This window comes from Erpetoichthys calabaricus, chromosome 14 (assembly GCF_900747795.2).
Source record: "Erpetoichthys calabaricus chromosome 14, fErpCal1.3, whole genome shotgun sequence".
Lineage (NCBI taxonomy): Eukaryota > Metazoa > Chordata > Cladistia > Polypteriformes > Polypteridae > Erpetoichthys > Erpetoichthys calabaricus.
In genome coordinates, this window is record NC_041407.2 from 86756878 (window position 1) to 86777987 (window position 21110).

General features: G+C 38.6%; 1 protein-coding gene across 1 annotated transcript in view; it reads right to left on the reverse strand.

Annotated features, from left to right (window-relative positions):
• Positions 1 to 20874, reverse strand: part of e2f2 (E2F transcription factor 2) — a 41177-nt gene extending 20303 nt beyond the window's left edge. The window contains exon 1 of the mRNA XM_028819592.2: positions 20057 to 20874. Within this exon, the coding sequence (XP_028675425.1) occupies positions 20057 to 20311 (255 nt within the window). The 5' untranslated portion in view covers positions 20312 to 20874. The remainder of the gene's footprint in view (positions 1 to 20056) is intronic.
• Positions 20875 to 21110: the final 236 nt, after the last annotated feature.

Genomic DNA, 21110 nt, shown 5'->3' on the forward strand with positions numbered 1-21110 from the left:
TCCTTTGTCATTCACGCTGCCTATTAATGTTTCTGCTCTTGTGAGTTGAGAATTTATCCAGTTTGATTCCAATGTTGCATTAACCCCTTTTTTGTGTTTAAATTATGAATGCTATCATGTCTGACTCGTCCTCTTAGTTCAAGGTGGTCCGATAATAGTGCTTAAATTATGAAGAAAAGCAAACAAAGCGGGTGTTAATCAACAACCTATTGATTCTCCTTTGTGTTGTGCTGCATTTCCACTTTTGATCAAGCCTCACTCAACAACCCCACTGCAAAAGCACAATACTCCTTTTTATATTACAGTAAAATGTAAGCAGCAGGCGGTATTGCCTGGGTAAGTCATATTAAGCCGAGGTCTTTTTATCTGCTAGTCTGCCTTCAGTCTGTTCAGATGTTTCACTTGCTCTGAGCCAGCAGGTAGTACTGGTATGTAAACTGTAGCGCACAGATAAAACAAACTATATTGGGACCCCCTGGGACAAAATTTTCGGTTTTGAAGTATTTACTTTGTCCATATGGTCCTAAGATGGCAACTATGCCAAATTTGGTCAAGATTGGTCAATAGGTGTAGGACTGTATAGGGAAAATACAGTCAGGCAGTCTATTTCATCTAGATTTGTTATTTGATGGTTGTCACTCACTTCACTACTTTTTTCACTGACTTTTCAAACAGTTTGAGTGGCTTTCAGTGTGTACTTAGCATAGCACTACCTGAAAGGTCCACCTTACAATCCATATAGATAGCACTGGATGTACAATAATTTTCTATTTCAGTTCAGTTCAAAAATCTAATTTCATGTCCATCTGCCTTGCTCTCTTGAAGTACATGACAATTCCAAATACGGCTGTGAAAAGTTACAAAATTACATCACTTATTCAAATGTGGTTATCTTCATTATCTGTTCAGGAATGGAAGAACTTTACTTACCCAAATCCTGACTGACCATCCCAATTTGGGACTACGATCACCCTAGTAGCTTAGAGTGAGCTTTCTCCAAAATATAGGGTCAGGGTATAGCAGGATGAGTTGGTACTTGAATTGACTAAAAGCTCCAGTTTTTCAAACATATCTGAACATCACACCACTCCCATATGTAGTGTTCACTAATGTATCATACCTTAAAATATTACATTTAAGATGTGGAAGAGAAGTTGTAATATCGAGAGAAAAACAACTCTACACTGACAATGACTCAGCCTTAGTTCAAATTCATTTTAATAGAGTGGAGATGCAACAGAAGAAACAAACACCTGAATCTCCTTCATATCAATTATATCTCTATATATCTCTATATATCTCTCTCTATATATATATATATATATATCTATCTATATATCTATATATCTATCTCTATCTCTCTATCTCTATATCTATATCTATATATATATATATATATATATCTATATATATATATATATATATATATATATATATAACAGAAGCATCTCAAAGCTACACTATACTGTAGTAGCCCACCTCTCTCTGGATCAAAGGATATCCTGAGACCTAAACTGCTGATCCATTGTGATGTAGAGTCAAGCCAGGATAGGGTCATTCAAGGGACTGTAAGTACAAGATTTCCTAAGAGGAAGGATTACCTTGTGTGCTTGCTGGGTGCTCCTACACAAATAGGGAAGACGAAGGTCTGGAAAGGAAAACCCATGCAGAGGCCTGGCTTGACGTTCCTGGCTCAAAATGTAGAGAAACGTATGATGTGAGAGTACTTCGGTGTCAATTTCAGGCATGGTTATACAGCCAGGAAACCTTGAATGTAGAGGTGAATGAACTGTGGACAAAATCACTTAACTGGTGGGAGGAAGAGACACTAGCAAATAAATGGGAGGCAGGTGCAGGAGGCAGACTTGTCCACCACCTAATAGTCAAGGCCTAAGTGAAAAGTGAGAAGGCCCAGAGGGGTTCTAAACTTTATTCTTCTACCTCTGTTGTAATGTACTTTAAGTTTCACATGCAACTATACCACCTTATACCCATTATGTTTGTAACCAGTGTCATATTTCACATTTATTTTATGTTTTGGGTTAGCTCAAGAGCTTCTTACCCCCAGTGAGGATACCATTTAATCAAAACAGCTTAATCCAGTTTCAGGTTCCTGGAGTTTATCAAACAAAAGACATTAACCAATTGTCTGTGTCAGTGGGGCGCAGGTCAATTATATGAACCAACTAGGCTAACATGTATGACTTTGGGGAAAAATGTAACATTTGGAGGAATCACACAAGCAGGATTGTGCAGATGTCACACCAAAAGGGATGAAGCTCCAAACTCTGAGTGTTCCTTCTGATTAATGAGGTTACCCAGTTACATTGGGCTCAAAAAACACCCACTACACAACTGTCAATCCGGCTCAATAAACTAAAACTACTGGCACAGAAGCGAAGATTGCCCATACAAGAAGATGGTGGGGGAATAATTGAATCCATCTGCTCATTGAAAAAAATACAAGCAAACTGCACTTTTACATGAGGAAGGGGGAGGGAAAGAAAATGACTGAATTGAATGAAATGTAAGCTCACAATTCCAGGCTGCCATAGCTGGGGCGGGTCCTGTCATAGGACACTACACACACGCATGCAGGCAGGGCGTCCGCCAGCCGACAAAAGCAGCCTAGGAGCTTAGAGTCGAGCAGCTCATTTCCCTAATGAGCACTTGCAGCTCTACTCTCGCGTCAGGGTAATTAAATTTTACCGGCTCTGAGATCGTATTACTTTGAGCTCTTTGTGGAATTAAGCTTTACAGGATCAATGTGACACACTCAGGATTAAAAATGCACAGATTATCAAGAGTGCCCCCACTGGCAGTGAATAGAGAGCTAGCAATGGACAGCTAGTTTGCAGAGATCAGGCAGCCAGGCACCTGACAGCTGAGCAAACAGGACCCCCCTCCCATCTCCTTCTATTCAGTGAAAAAGCCACACAACTACACTGAACTACAAAACGCCGAAATTAACTGTCACATGGCAAACGCCTACCAGCAACGGAGGAAAGTGCAACTGGTATTGCAAAGAGTTTTTGAAGGAAAAAAGAAAAAAAAAAAAAACCAACCAGGGAAAAAAAGCTACCATTCTTCACACAGAGTCCAGATTTCCCTGTAAAACATAACTAAAAATCTTCAATTGGAAAACCAGTCTAAAAATAAGACCGAAACCAAACTGAATCTCTCACACAGGTGAGGGAGTGTTCAAATACATAATGGCTTCCAAAATACCTGGTTACTTCTTTAGCTAGCATGCATCCATCCAGATAATCCAAAAAAAAGTGTCACCGTCTGGAGAATGGTAGGCACAAGGGCTGCTAAAGGGTTAATCCCATTCAGGAGACAAATTTTGCGGTCAGCAGTTTGCAGTGTGGGTGGGGTGTGTGGAACAAGCTTTGCTTTGAATTTGGCTTGGATCACTTTGCAGTGTGTTATTCGCACCTGTTGAGAACATCTGCACTTATCAACAGATGGGACCTCACAGAGTCAACTGCAGCTCCTGTCCAGAAATTTGGGATCAGGTCACCAAACTATGGCAGGCAACCAACCCCCCAAACACGATAGCCTGGTTTCATTTATGCAAAGAGCACATGGAAAAGAAAAGAGTACAGAATCAAGACACAAGTCTTCAGGACTGTCCTGACACTTTCTAAAATTTTGTTTCATTCATCTACTGCCTGAGACTCAGCCGTGTAACTAAGCAGGAAGAAGGGTTTTTTTTAAAAAAAGGTCCAGCCTTAGTTTTTTAATATCCCTGGTCCAATAGGCAGGAGTCTAAAGAGCCAGGAAATGGCGGGAAAAGACAAAGGGCAGGCGTGTCTATGCTGGCCACCCACTGAGGTGTTGCACATTCACCCCCGCTGCAGGATGACTGCTTCATTTAACGCCACCGTAGTCCAGATGGCAGCCACAGCAAGAAAACAAGCAAAGAACCATGCTCCAAGCAAGTCTAAGCCTTTCAAAATTAAATAAAATTCATTAGTCCTGACAGCATCACTCTTTTTAAAATAGTTACACATACTATTAGAATACAGATGTAAATAAAAAAAAAGTCATTATGAAGAAAATATACATAATAGTTCTTTAAATTTATATATAGCACTTTCCTCTCTACTCAAAGCACTTTTTCCACAGTGAGTGGAAAGCCAGCATGATCACCACACATTAGATGTCAGGTGGTGAAATGGTGAGAGATAGTTAGTTAATAAGAGACAGAGGATGATTAGGGGAACAGAATGACTAGGCTGTAGTGGGCAATTTTAAATCTCAGCTGAAGGACGGTGTCATTTTTATGCCACAGTCTTTCCGTCACTGCCCTGGGGCATTGGGATCAACATTCAGATCAGAGGGTAAGCGTCCCCTGCTGGCCTCGCCAACACCCCTGTCAACCGTAACCCAAACTTTTCCTGCTTGGTTTCCTATCCAAGTACTAGCTGGGCCCAAACATGCTTGGCTTCAGGTGGATGACTTGTTCTCATGTGCATATGATATGGCTGCTGGCCAAATGGCATGACACGGCCCTGTGTAAATGTGGGTGAGCACCTGACAAGGTCTAGTGATGGACATGCACCTCTAGAGGTAGTTACCCCTAAAACTACTGGGATAGCTGCTGTCTTTCACACTTCTGAATTGGATTAAGCTGGTCTGAGAATGTTACATTATATACAACTTCATACTGGATACAATTTGGGCATTTCTTTCAAGAGGAGCCCGAGAGGATCCTAACGTTCCCAATATATTTCTGCTGAAAAAAAAAAAAACAGGCACAGTTCTGATATTCAAATGGTTTATTACACACAAAAAAACAAAAGGAGAAGTATTGATTTGGGCAGTACAGGCACATACCTATACTCCACCGCTGACCAGGCCAATGCTGGTGTCGAGTCTACACATTCCCAGTACGATGCCTTAGGATTTCATTTGGTACTCTTTTTCAAACAAACAAAAGATATTCATGTCAACAGTAAGCATGGGTGTGACTGAGCATGTCTTACAATAGACTGGTGTGTAATGCCCTGTGCCAATTTAGAAAATAAAAGAGGTTCACAATTCCAATACAGGACTTTGGAAACCACCCATTACTAACACTTGGTGTGACTGGTTAAGCCAATTTAAGCCTTTATTTCAGTTAACTTCTGGAAAAGAAGGAATATAGCAATGAATCACCGGGGCTGGCCAATATGGTCTTCATTACTCATATGAAAGATTGAGCAGACATGTTAAGATAGACACATCCACCCACTCAGGTGTCAGGAGAAATTAACTACACTTTGTACACACCTCTTTATTGACAACAAATTCTGTGCATGCAGAGTAGCAGTCTGTACCAAAGAAACCCAGAGGGTCTCTTAGTGTGCTTCACTGTTCATGCCAAGATTGCAAATACAAGTCTAATCCTGGAACATTCACTCTCAATTAAAATTTCCACAAATGCTCCTTACAGCATTCCATAGTGTTAGCTTTTGTTTCCTTAACATTAAATATTATAATGCATGTATGAGAAGGCATGGCATTTAAATCTTGAGTGCTTTGAGAAATGCTGCTTCACTCTTAGGCTACAACCACAATACTCCATTTTAATTTAAAAATTGTGTTTATAAACAAAAATGATATCCATCCACACTAGTTGGATCGGTCCTAAATTTTTGACTTTGGAATTGATACTAGCTTTCAAACCTTAGTAACAGCACCAAAACTATACCAAAGCAAAGAACGGATAACTCCAAAGCCCCACGTCTCACTCCAGCCCCCGATTACATACACAACTGCTTGCCTACCTGGTATGCTACAACAAGCACCACTTCCCTCTTGAAGCCATGAAGTCCTGATCATGTCAAAGTAATGTCTCGATGCATGCTCAATAATCCAGGTAAGGAAATTCTAGAAAGTTGATTCAGTTCATCTGGACACAGTTCTTTTCCAGGAAGATACGTTATATCACTCATCCAAGTGACTTCCTCATCACTTGGATAAGTGATGTAACGTATCTCCCTGGAAAAGAACTGAATCAACTTTCTAGAATGTCAAAGCAATATTCCCCATTGAACTTCTGATCATGTTGAAGAGAGTACTTTCATTTTAACAAGTCTATGAAATGGATGTTTTCCCACAACTGCAAAAATAAGCGTCAAGAGAAGGAGGAGGGCAGCAAGTGATCGAGAGGAAAACTAATGTTTACTTCTGGTACCGAAAAAATAAAAATAAATAAATAAATAAATAAAAATCAATCATGAAATGCTGACAACCATACCATTTTAAAACTTGTTTTTTTAGTACTGATATACTACAAAACCCTAGTCCACACTAGCATTTTTGCATCATTTATAAAAATTGTGTCCACTCTAAAATGACCAAAAAAATGCAAAGGATGTAGGCATTCACTAATCAGACAAATGCACAAATTAGCAGAAAAACCCTTGAAGAGATGGTAAAGCTGTCAGACATAGCATTTATAGCAAAACTGTAGTGACTGGAAAATTAGATTATGATTAGAGTCAGAGTTTTGATCAGTTTAAGTTTTCACCCATCCACAATACAATGCTAAGTCGGTGCTGTCAGAAGCATACAGCTCTGGAGATTGTTTTCAAAAGTCTCCATTTTCAGGAGTTAAAAAACACTGGGGAGTGTGGAGGAAATGTAAAAATGGAGACTAATGCTTGTGTTTTTGAATAAAAATATAGTATGTGTGGATCTAGCCTTGTACCTTTTGCTCTACTACTGGTGCTCACAGATGCAAAGTGGGCATTAAGAGGAGCAAAGGCCTGATCAACACTGCAGCGTGCACCTAATTCCTAAAAAGAGTAATGGCTTATTTCCTAGCCCACTTTGGTGACCAAATACTTTTCTATTAGAGAAAACGAGCTAAATAGCAGGAAAAAAAAAAAAAAAAAAAAATCAAACCCTAAACTACATATGCAAGGTTAGTCAAAATTATGTTAACATTTGAATGGTTGAAACAATGTATTCACAAAAATACTTCATATGTGCAAGATGATTTACAGGAATGTCTCCACCTGTTCGCCATCATGTTCAACACAGGTATCATATGTGGCACATAAATTGTCCACAAAAATTATATACAAGTATATACATAGCAGTACCATTAGTGTTAACATATATATATATATATATATATATATATATATATATATATATATATATATATATATATATATATATATGGCATTTTGTAGGACACTTAAAACTCAACCAAATATTTTGCTTTGAACGGAACCTGTTCTTCTCTGAAATATGTTCATACAGTATGAATGGTGCCATGTTACCAGGCTTAAAAAGAAGCAAAATCTGAATTAAAAGCAGCCTGGACATGGTTTGGTATGTGGGGGATTGGCTGGGGTAGAGCATGAGAGAGGAACAAATTACATAGGAATATCAGTTAATGATTGGTCAATCTAATAAAGGCTTTTTTTTTTTTTTTTTTTTTTTTTTTATAAATATAGGCCCAAAATACTACACATGTCCAGAATACTACTTTTATTATCATGTATTTTCGAATTTACCACAGCATCATCATACTATTCTTGACAAATAACACTTTGATGTCTGTCTGGCCAACAACAGGAAAGATTTGCAGGCAGGATAATTGTGGCTGCAGTAAGATCAAACTCAACCATCAAAAGTAGGAAACCAAAGTCTGGAGTTTTCTGCCTACAAAACACAAATAATCTTGGTGCTGCACAACACAAGAAATACTGCCTAATGATAGAAACAGAACACATATGAGAAGTACAAGTGTGAGAAACATGGGAAATAATGGAAGACAGACAGGAGAACAATACCGTATATTTGCATTTAAATTTATAGGTGTAACTGAGCATTTTCAGTCCTCCCATCAGGCTTATATACTACAAATGCATAACACCACCATTGCTTACTATACAAATGTAAAGGCACACACACCTAAGGTATGCAAACATTGTAAGAAAGGCAACCCATCTCCAGAATGCCTCAAGGCTAAGGTGTTCAGAAAACACCATATATATTTAAATGAAGCTTTTTATGCCCCTTAAAAAATTCAAAGCCCAACAATCCTCTGAGACAGGTGGAATATGTCAGAATCAAAGGAAATACTATCACTGTGCTGGCATTAAAACTTGGACTAACTGAAGGCAACCAATAGTTCAGCAGTGTAATAACTTAACACAAACAAGGCAGAATTGTGATCAAATGCTCAGTAACCTGTTCCTGAAATAACTATTTCAAGACAAAATGTCAAGGACAAAAATAAAAAACAATTTCTTATTAGCAAAGCACAGCATCAATTTACACTTAGAAATGTATTTCATTACAAAGTCAAAGATGACTCGGCAGCCACACAGGAAACCACCTTAACATGAAAAATTGTGACAACCCAACTATAAAGATCAACAATGCACCATATTCTTAGGACTCCTTATATCTTAAGCATAGATGACATGTTAGAATTACATTTGTCCTTAACTTGTTCATCTGATCATGCCTTGTCTGATTGAGTCTTATGGTTGATGAACCGGACATGGGACTGGCAGAAAATAATCATCTAAGTGCCAAGCACCGAACACATAGAATGTTGTTTTGGAGTAAGTTTTGTCTGCAGCCCTTGGGCCCTAGTTTGATTTTGGGCTGTGGTGTACTTCATGTGGTGACTCCATCCCATTAGAGTACATATGGATAAACGGATGTACGGACTGTCTAAATTTCCTTCGTATGAGCAAGCATGCGCCATTTGACAGACCATTGCTCCATCAAGGTTGGCTACCGTCAGAAGAAGAATTCTTCCTGCAAGAAGAATTAAAACGCTTCACTAGGCATGCAGTGTGCCAATTTTGGAAATAAAAGCTGGGCTCCAATTGAATAAAAAGCAAACCTGTTGCAGTAAATATGGACAAGCACACGGAGATGGGACTTGATCATTAAATGACTAACAAAGCAGCTAGCCCCCTAAAAGCCTTGCAGTTATAGGAAATCAGGCACAAAGCTTAAGAAAACAAAACTGCAAACCATGGAATTAACAAAGACTGATTAGGAAGATTTACATTCGTTTCCTTATGGAAACTGTACTGGGATTCACACTGTATTGCCATTGAACCAAGAATTAAAATTCACTTCTAAATTCTTCCAGGCCAAGCAATGCAAATGGCAGCAGCAGTCGCAGTTTGCCTTGTCCTTTTACCCATACATATTGAACATATTTTCTATGAGGGTACAACAATAAAGAGTGTTACAAAGTTATTAATATTACAATAGTCAAGATCATATGTTTCACTTCCAGATTCAGGAGCACCATGTAATTAAAAAGGCAAAAATATTTGGAAGCTTCAAACCGAGAGGGTATACAGTCTCAAACCACTGCTAGCCAAAGTTTGGGTAAGGCAGCCAAACTCGCTTATCAAGAAATACTTTAACAGCAAAGTTGGTATTTATATACCTCCAAAATGTGATAGGCACATAAGTGTGCCTAGCATAACATGACCAACCCCATGAAAGAATGCAGATTAACCACAAATACGATATCTGGCCTGTGTATTTCCATTACTGCAGGGTTGAAAATGGAAATGTAGTGATATACCTACAACTAGAAAAGGGAGAATTGTGGATACTTTACAGCAAGTATTCCTACACTCGCATCTTTTGTGCCACAACATTGCATTACGGTTTATTCAAAATGAATAATCAACCTTTATTGACTTGGCTGACTTTAATTTATTAATTTTATTTTTAAGATGTACCTGTATAGTTATAAATAATACATCCATTAATTCATTTTCTAATTTACTTTAGTAGTCACAGTAAAAATTACAAATCTTAAAAAGGTATAGGTTTCATAGAAGAAATTAATAAGTATTCATAACCTAAAAAATTACCAGTCCATTATATCCACTGAACTAAGTGCAAAACTATAACTATAATAAATGAGCTCTAAGAGACATAGGGTCTTCAGTCTTTTCAGAGGCCAAAGTGATATTCCTCCAAAACACTTAATCAGAAGTGTTCTTAATCAGAACTTTGGCTAAATGTTGCCAAAGATTCTTCAAACCACTGAAATTAATTGGTTTGTTAGCAAATCAACTTGTCCCAATACACTTTGTCAAAGATGTTATTTATCCATCCATCCATTATCCAACTCGCTATATCCCAACACAGGGTCACAGTCTGCTGCAGCCATTTAAACCCAAAAGCAATCATGATTTATTTGAAAATCATGCAGGCTGTGGTTCTGGAGAGCTGACAACCAGTGAATGACCATCTTCAAGTATAATGCATAGAAAGTAGTGATAAAGGGTCTCATGTATAAATGGTGCATACACGCAAACATGTTGCCTAGGCTCATTTCCATGCACAATTGAAGATATATAAAAACTAAACTTTGCATAAAGCCACACACATTGTGCATGTACTTCTCTGCTCGGTTTTGCAAACGGGTGGCAACCAGCTTAAAAGTTGTGCCACTGTTTGTGCAGTCTCCCTTCGTTTTCATATTCACACCCATGATGAGGGATTTATCAAATACACCAAAACTGCATATTGTTTAAAAGTGTAATTCACTTGATTGTAATCATTCTGTAACAATACAATGGTGCACAGAATGGCCAAACTATTCCAACTACCATAGCTGTTTAAGCATTGCTAGAAGACATTGCAAGTGGAAGAATTACAAAAGAGAGCATATTAATAGATGATGACTGGCTTTGAAGTTGATTTTGTTGTCCAAGATATCCTCTGGGAGCAGTGCGCTGAAAAGGAGCCGGCTTTACAAAGGGAGACTTTGAGGAATTGTGCTCTACCTGCTCCTTTGCAAGTTCAGTCCACTGTTGGGTTTTTAGCCACAGGAGCTTTTCAATGTGAACTTGCTGACCAATCAGGTATTTCTCAGTCATCACCGAGTTACGCCATGCCAGCTGTATAGGATGGTATTATATGTCTGGATGACAAGCGGATAAGATTTCCTTACACTGTGGTTGAAGTGTGAAACAAAGAGCAATTCACAGAAAAAGGTTCCAGTTTTCCCAAATGTAATCAGAACGGTCAACTGCACACATATTGCGTGGGCACAGCAGCACCATCACCACCCGGAGTTGCATCCTCGGCATTTGTAATTGTCTGAAACAGAATAAACAGACCATGGGCTGTGACTCATCTTTTCACATTGACTTTGATACCTGACCATTTTTTTTTTTTTTTTTTTATTTCAGGCACTGTGTGACTTTCTGAACTTCAGTGTCTATGCCACCCTATCAATTGATCAACTTCCTTTTATTGCGTGTACCACTGCTTAAGCCAACTAATAGTACTTTTTCCTTGTCTCCACTTTGCATTCACTGAAATTCATTTTAACAAAACACTGAATGGAAGGGGCTATTTATATTGATTTGCATATTCAAATATGTGCAATTCTGGGAGGAGTCGGGGTGGAGCTGTAGGCGCATGCACTTGTGTTAAATTTCATGTTCATTGGGCTTTATAAAGGGAAGTATGTGGAACTCAGAGTATGCAGTTTTATGCATCTGGATTTTTTGTGTGTACACGCACCTTTCCACTTTTGCCCTTGCACCATGTTTTAGCATGAATTCTATGCACGGAGTTATACATGAGGCCCAAGGAATACAAGACATGTTTTGAAAATAAAATAAGCTCATCTCTCCGATATTTCAGGTTTTATGTGCCAAAACCAAATGTAAAAAAGAAACAGGCCAACACAGTGCCAGAAATTGAACTACCTGCAGTTACTACACCTTCGTATAGCATTGGCTCCATCAAGAAGCATGGGGCAGTGGACCTCACAAACAGAAGAGAAGCACTTCTGCCTGATGTCTCATATTTTACATACCATAACAGAATATGGGGAAATGCAGACAGAGGGCAGAGATTGCTGCAGAACTTAGCACAGCTGTTAACTCTTTAAACACCACCCTCTCTGTCTCAGTACTAATAAGCGGGGAGAAAAAGGGGCAGACATGACAGCATTGGAAGATTGGCGCTAATTCAGTAAAAGTGACACAGGATGAGATTTTCAGTCAGGTAATTTGACATGGTGCAGCAATGAGATCAGCGACTGAGGTTGGCAAATCTGACACACCCCATAACAAAACTTTTTGTAATGTGACATCAGTGTTAGCTGTTTATTCATCATTTACACAAACCTTCGAGTAAAGAAGTGCTTCCTCCTTTCTATCTTAAACTCACTATGCTTCAGTTTCCACCAACATTTATGATATAATTTACCATTTAAATATATTAAATGGTATATTAAATTTATATATATTAAGATATCTGATGGATGAAATTTGATGTTTTTGGGAATTGGAGAACTGGAAAAATTTGCAGAGAGGTTCAGCCGTAGTCCACATCACATCCTAATGTAGGGTAATCCATGTATGTGCTTAATTGGTCTTTATATAACTTCTGTTTCTAGTAGAATTTTCTGTAGTTTTGTAAATAGAAACATGCACAAAAAGAACTGTTATCTACATTTCAGTAGGAACATAATGCTCGATTTATATTTAACGGTTTTGAAGATATTATATTGGCATACAGTGAAGCTAAGGGATGATTTAATAAAAAAAAAAAAAAAAACCCACATTCTAACATATCATAAAACCAGAGATCTTAACAACTCCAAAACTAAGCTTTGGATTATCATATGCCTTTAATCTATCATCAGACTAAAAATGAACATTTCTTAAACTTTTTTTCAAAAACCAATCCAATAAAGGTTAAATGCAGTGCTTTATGAATAGTGCTACTTAATTTCTAAATGCACAGGTTCTTAATACATTTATGTCAAACTTAACACCTTAATAAATTTGCTTACTCTTGCCATACAAATAAACTGCAGTTTCTCAGTTCTTGTTCCCAAGCTGTAGTAAGAGCTTCCTTGTCTACTAATGTTCAAGGGCCTCTTGAAGATCTACCATTTCACAAAGCTATTCATAACTACTTAAGCTTACTACCTGCTGCTCCGCTCTGGGATGTTCCACAGATAAACTAATCAAATACCCATTCAACTAACTGCTTTCATTTCATTCCTATACAGTATGTTCTGTCTAGTCTTGCACCTAACAAAAGCATGAAACTCCTTTAGCACGAGTTTAAATTTAGGTATCGCCTGTTAAGTAAAAAAAAACATCCTAGTGCCAACACTTTAGCATTTCAGTGGTTCCTTATGTTACTACAAAGAAATATTCTTTATACATTTTAATACCTACAAACTAATTATTCAGAGTGAACAGGATAGTACTGAAAGAACAGAGCCATAACCAAAAGAATATTTGGGAAAATTAAACCAAGACGTGTACATTTCTGCCATTGACTGCTTAATCATTTTAACAATTAACACACTGAATTACAGACTAAAGTTTAAATTAGCGAATAAAAGTCTGAATATAAATTAATTAAATAAACAAAGTAAGTTAGTCAATATAGTCTTCTTTCAAGGCATTTAGTCTTCCTGCATAACAAAAAAAAAGTCCAAGTGGTAAGCTATTGCATATGGCTCATTTTCTCTTAAAATGGCCGAATTGCATATTTTTTTTTTCCAAAATGACATGTATAAACTATTTTACAATGCATATGTCAATGCAAAAAGTGGATCAATACTTGATGCATTTGGTAAGTTGTTAAGCTTTTCCTCTGTACCCCTTGGCATCTAATGTAAACTGCCAGTGCAGGCAAGGTATAAAAAAAATCAAAATCTATGAATCTATGCTTAGTGTATAATTTTGTGGGGGCAAATAAATATATCAAGTTTGTGAAGAAATTTCTTTAACATGAAAAATACCAGACTTATCCTTTAAGAGGTCTGTGGTCTTCCTGGTTAAAAAAAAAACAAAACCACAGTTGTACTATGGATATGTAACTGTAAATTGCTTTGAGATAATATCATAAAAAAGGCTATGAAAATTTTAACTATAAGGTTCTAAAACAAACACAACAGGGGTGTGGAATGGGTGGAAATAAAAGGAGAAACAACCAGGAATTGGCATCTTAGGAAGTTAACTGAAAAGAAAAGCAGTACTTGTAATTATCTTACAAAAGTAATTTCATATCACTGGCTAACAATTTTCTGCATGTTTCTCTAATAACTGTTATTCAGCAAGGCATGGTCACCAAGGGTGCTGAACAGTAAAGCACAAAGTTAGCAGTTTAAACCCAACCCCCAATTCAGCGTTTATGTCTTGTGTACCCCCACACCCAACCAATTCAAATCATGTTAACATGATACCACTGATAGGTCAAGACAGCTGGTTACATTAACACACAAAAGAAACACATATATAGTGTTTAATGTTATTTTCTGTACATAAAAATATGTATACATACAATTAATAAAGAAGATGCATAACATGCAATGTATATACTGTAACACGCACATGTATTATCTGTGTGTATACACACAGACACAAACACACGCACACACACTTTATAGAGAAAACAGCTTTAATGAAAAGTTGGTTGATTGCACAAGTCAAATTAAAAATGCCTGCCTCTCCAGCTCTATCTACTTATATTTATATCTGTGTGTTTGCGTAACTCAGGAGTCTTCAGAAGATCTACGTTGACCATGGTGATGCCATTCACATGATGCTTAAAGACCTAAAATTAACATTTTTGTCCCCCAGAGATACTACCACCTGGCCTGGGGGGAAGGGGACACTTAAGGCCAACATGAGGTTGCAGGAATCTATCAGATCAGTAACTTTAACATGGACACACACTGAGAGTGTTAACCAACCAGTTGGATCAAGTGTCAACTCAAGGTGAAACGTTTAAGACAAGAGACAGGCAAAAAAAATGGTGATAAGAGCAAAGTGCTGGCATTTACATAAATGAAAGATACTTTTGAATCAATATGATGCCCTCAAACCCCTCCTTGGCTAAACAAAGGGATTTTTTCTCTATTTTTTTTTATTTCACCCTTTTGTAATTTCTTATATTAGGAATTTGTTACTTTCCGCATACCCCTTGGGATCAGATCACTGGGTCAGCCACTCACAGTGCCCCATGTAGCTACTGCAGGTTAAGGACTTTACTAAAGGGGCCAGCAGAGTAGGATCTCTTTTGGTAGTGACAGGGATTTGAACCGGATACCGGCACAGATCCTTAGCCTCAGATGCCACCAAGCATCTAGTGAGAGCCACTGTTATGACACACTATAACAAGCCATGCACGTGACTCAGGTCAGTCTCACCCTCACAACAGTTATCCAAAAAAAAAAAAAAATACCCTTTAGATCTACAAATTTTGCATGGCACAGACATCATTGTGCATATATTTTCAATGAACTTAATATAATCCAAGTAAAAATACATAAGGCAACTAAGCAAAGCAAGTAAAAACTATTGTTTAAGCAAACAAACTCAAAAGTTTGGAAATGAGGCACAGTATGGAAAATTTTAAAATTATCACTTAACAAGAAAATAGTAAAGCAAAAATTCAAGCGAATTGAGAATGCGGTGATCTCAGAATTTTACCTGTTAAACAAATAAAGACCCAAATGCTTTATCCATAAGCCTCAATTAAAATCTCACCTCCTAACAAATACATCAGTGAGACATTAAATCACAACTACTACCTATATATGTATTTTTTTCCTCTACCATGAAAGGATTTTCTCCATAAAGTGGTCACAGGGAAATGAAAGCGACAAACTTGACAGCAGGTATTAAATGGCGCTCAGCATTCCATTGCAGGCCTGAGACAATTTGTAGCCTCAGCTCTACAGACACACACAATAACCTTACCCCAGCCCTCTCAGGCAAAGGCCCTTGCGCCACAAAGCCTTCCCGCTGAGAGAGGCGGGGAGCGATAACCTCAGGCGTCAAGCCTCCGTGAAACAAACCCCCTTCCACACTATCACAAAAGCAACCCTGCGTTCTCTGAAGACAACCCAGCACCATCTGTCCTACAAGTCTATGAGAACAACCATAGCCATCAACTGTGGGCACCACCCCTACCACTCTCCATTTTAAGTTTCCACCAAGAGACCATCAGTCCGAGTCATTTGGCCGCAGAGCCACGCTTGCATTTTAATAAGTGGTAGCATTAAGAATGGAAAGGCTGGGGAAAAAGTCTCACCCATGCCTATAACCCCATTCTTTTAACCCCTATTGTTCCATTCTATATATAAAACTACAAAAAAATAATCGGCTACTGGCTATGCTGCAGGTACAATTAAAAAGGTGGCAAATCAATGTTATGCTTTATCTGGAATGCCAGAAGGGGTAATTTGTTATGCTACAGGCACCATGAAAAGGTGCTACATAAAGTGGTTATTACAAGCCAGATGTTATAAAATGGGTAACTTGGTCTGCAGTAGGCACCAATGAATAAGATACTATACATAGAGGGGATTCATTCAGTTGGTGCTACAGAATGGTGATGCCAGCACCAATATAGACGAGACACCATGAAAAAGTATTATATACAGTAACACTGATATACCAGAGTGTTAAATGTACAAAAGGCTTGTTATCCTCTAGACATTATTTAAGAAGAAGAAAAAAAAATCTGCAGCGGTTTGCTACAGGCACAATAAAAATATGACAAAAAACATCTGACATTAGGGCTAGTGGACTAAACTGCATAAATTGATATGCAATGGTCATCATGAAAAAGGTGACTATTGTAAAACATGGTTTTACTAGAGAGGAGCATTATGAACTGGGTATATTTAAAATGTTATAAAAATGGGTAAATTGGTCTGCAGTAAGCACTGAAGAATAAGACACTACACACAGGGGTAGTGATTCATTAAGGAGTTGCCAGCACCAATGTGGTAAAATCAGTAACTAAGATGTTCAGACACCATGAAAAAGAACTATGTAAACACTGCTATACCAGAGTAAGTGTTAAGAAATGTATACAAGACCTGCTATAACTAGACATTGGGATAAATTCATGGGCATTTTGGTACAGGCACAATAAAAGGTGACATCAAATAACTAGCATTACAGCCAGGTGAAGCCATTACTCTTGGCCAATGTATCAGGAGCTCTTCAACTTAAAAGTGCAAACGCATATGAATGGGTTTCAGATGGTGGGCTATTGATTTAACAATATTATGTTGGAAAATGCGTATCTTTTTGTCATTTTGAACATTCAACTGATTGACTTTATGTGAATTATAGGGCACGAGTAACAGTTTTTTTTTTGCCAAACCCCAGGACATTTTGATGTTGTTTGCCGTTTCCAGTGTTGGCCACCATCCGTTTCTTTGAAGCACAAACTTTGTTCTCTTCATTCTGCATGAAAACATGACATTAAAAAAATGTTCACAGCCATCACAACTACAAAGTAAATGAGGTAAGCAATATATATATATATATATATATATATATATATATATAAAATTGGGGTGGAACAATCCTTTAAGAAATCTTGTCAAGAACATTTTGCTTACACTAGTGGCAGATTTTAGGATAAGGAGGAAAGGCATGGGAGGAACATTGAGAATACTTAGCGAGCAACACACAGCATAAATTTAAAGATATTTGGTGTTACCAGAGCTAGTATATAATAAAAATATAAGTTATTAGGGAGCAATGTGCAATAGATAAACTGCTCCACTGGCTACAACAAAAAGATGCTAACACAGATGTAATGTCAGAGGTTGTGTTGTGAAATCAAGTATTAGGTGACAATGTAAGAACCATGAGAATCCAAATAAAAGAAAAAAAATTAAAACACACACACACACACTGCTTACATGGTAAAATGGGTAGGTTTCTACAGTTATTATTAAAACAGTAGTTACAAGGGGTGAACTGGAGAACTTAGCATATCTCTAGTGTCTATAACTTTATATGTAAAGTGGTCATATCATGATAAATCATTACATTATTTGATAGTAAGGCCAGAAGTCCATGTAACCGTCGTCATCAAGTCCTTCCATAAAAACCTTGAATACAATGAGGACTGATCATTTATGTTAGGTAGAATGCCTAGAGGTGGCTGTGCTGTCTCATGGCCTGGAACCCTTGCAGATTTTTTTTTTTTCTCCAGTCGTCTGCAGTTTTTTTTTCCCTTTCTTCATCATGTAAATCACTTTGAGCTACATTATTTGTATGAAAATGTGCTATATAAATAAATGTTGATGACACCAGAGCCTGGGAGGCAAAGTGTGTGATCCTGAGTAAAGGTAAAAATAATGGTTATCCAAAAAAGACAGTAAATTGATACTTTTGCCCACCCTGAAAATGTGCTATATATAAAAAAAAAAAAAAAAAAGGACAATTCATTATACGTATTGTGACTTCTGTCTGATGACCAGTCCAATGTCCAAGCCATTGCACGTGACTGCATTCCCACTCGTTTCAAAATTTGGTTATGTTGTATACCCAAAATGCTTTGCCCTCCTCGTAAGCAATGATGTACGTTAGGGATATTCTCTACTAGTCTAGGAGGACCACCATGGCCGCATGTTTTCATTCCTGCCAGTTTCCTAATTAGAAGACAGTCCTTACTGATAATTAAACATGACATTTAACTATATGCCTTAGTAGTGTTTTGATTCATCCAAGACAATTTTTAAATATAGTGTGGAGTTTCCTTTTCTGAGACTTATCCATATGTTTTGTGGAACAGAACAGATCTGTACTTGAGATCCTTCCTTTTTCTCTCTTTTGTTTCAAAACATTTTAACAACACAGATACTTCATTATGTACAATCAAAATAGTAAATGGAACAAAGTTAAATGGAGAGTTGGTGGTTTCTGTTGTTGTTTAACTATGTCTGGTTAAGAAAACCAGAATCCAAATGCAGCTGCTTAAAACTAAAAGACACTTTAGGGTTCAGAATTATAACAAATGAGTTAACTAAAATTAAGTCCCAAACCATATTGCTCCAACACCAAATAAATGGGTACAAATTTAACAAATTGGCTGAGGTGAAAACCAGCAGCCACTCTGGCCCTCCAGTACCATGAGTGGGAATCCCTGGTCTACAATGCAATTAAATTTTGTATAGGACGAATGAAAACCGTATCAAACAATATATTTAAACACCAGATCTCATGATCAGAAAGGACAGCCTAACTGGGAAACTGTTTGGAATGAAATTGTGCAGTCACAGCGAGTGAATAATCCTGGGAATAGATTATACAATCTGAAAGATGTGATATTTAAAATGGTCATGTCATTAAACAGTATTAAATTAAATGATCACACCAGAGCCTGGAGGTGAAATGAGATGTGCCAAGTTATAAGCACAATAAAAAGGTAAAAAATAATTGTTATCCTGAAATTAGCAATTGGCATTTTCACCCACCTTGAAAAAGTTGCTATATAAAAATGTCGGTTCAGTATATGTTATCGTGGCGTCTGTCTGATGACCGGTCAGTACACGTTGCAATCTGCACGAGTGAGCGTTGGCCTCCACCACACTTCTCTCCATTCCCACTCGTTTCCAAATTCGATTATACTGCTTACCCAAAATGCTTTGGGCCAGCGTCCCCGTAAGTGACGCTATATATCATCAGAAAGATTGCCCATCACCCACACAACCTTCGAGTTCAGCAACACTTAATATTTTTCGGGGAGATCGGGGTGGGGAAGTGGGTAATCAATACCCCACACAAAAGGCCACATACATGAATGACTGCATGCTCCGAATTAAGCATTTTTTTCACTTAACCTAAAACACTCGTACAATATTTAGAAGATCTGGGGGATAGAACCCACACTTTGTTGCCAGCATTGGACCGATTCCTTCATCAGCCCAAATGAGGGGCGAGCCTTGGGGATCAGAGGGTCCCATCTCAGAAAAGGATCACTGGGTTCCCCATTTTGACGCTGAGGCCACTATCACGTGACGCAGGAAAAACTGGGCCAGTGTTACGCTTCGCGGTACGAAGTGTATATAAACAAGCACAAAACAAAACGGGAGGGTTGATAATTTCCACCCAGAACATCAGTTTAAAACAGACGTTAACCGAATACTCTCGGCGATTCGCCAAACCGTCGAAATGAACCGAAAGCGAAAGCGACGCTCGCAGAGCAGACAGGCCGGTCAGCCGGCGACACCTCCTAGCCCTAAGACGGCCCCGCTCCCCCGCGCACTCACCGGCAGTCTCCCGGAGGGGCAGCGAGCTGCTTTGTTTTCTGGCCCGTGTGGCGTCGCGTACAGACAGGCTAGCCGTGCCTCACAGCCGGACATGCTTCCAAGCTGAGTAAAGAAGCCGCTTGCCACAGTTTGCAACTCCGGACTGCACAGCTCCGCCTTGGCATCGCTTCCAATCTTCGCGTGGGCCGCCGCCGTTGCTGCTCCGAGTGTAGGGCCGCTGCCTGCAGGCGAGACCCCCTTAGGTATCCGTATCATCCTGGAGTGCGCAGTTCCTCTTTTGCCGCAGTTTGCTAATTAATAGGTGTGCATAAATGGAGGAGGAGGGCGACAAACCCAATCCCAGTGCGTATCAATACGTTTTACCGGGATTTAAAGATCTTCAGATAGTCGGATTTGTTCACCTTTAAAATGCCAGTATACGCAACAAAACTAGCAAGACTTCGTGTTAGTGTTCACGTTTATAACGATCGCCACTGGCGTCGGAGCCTCCACTGACGAACAGCTTATCTCCTGACATCAGTCCGGGACGTCAGTAAAGACAAAGGAAGCAAGTCAACTTTCAATCGATATTTTCTTTATAAATGTATTCTGCTCCTCGGCAATATATACATCAGCAGACTCTGTAGGGTCTATTCTAAGCCCTCGCGGGTTTTACAAACTCGACAGAGCTGCTATTGTTGTAGGATGGATCGGATTTTGACTGGAAGTCGCTTAGCTCTCCGTATTCCTCTTGCCCTAGTTCAGACCCACCAGCTGATCTCGGAGTTGCTGTTTTTAGCGCCAAAGTGCTTGCCGCGAAATTCACAACTCCCGCGGTTAGAGTCGCGTTGTGATTGGACGCCCGGTCAAAGGAAATGCTCGAGCTATAGTATCTTATTTGCATATAACGATTTCCGCCTTCCGGGTCCTATCTTCAGCGAGCTACCAGTTTGACGTGCGACGGATGATGGCTGGGTTCAGTTGCCACAGGAGTAATACGATCTGATAACTCAAACGTATTATGACAGAGACAGGCATTTTTTATTGATTCGAGATTTTTTTCTGCTTCTCCTCA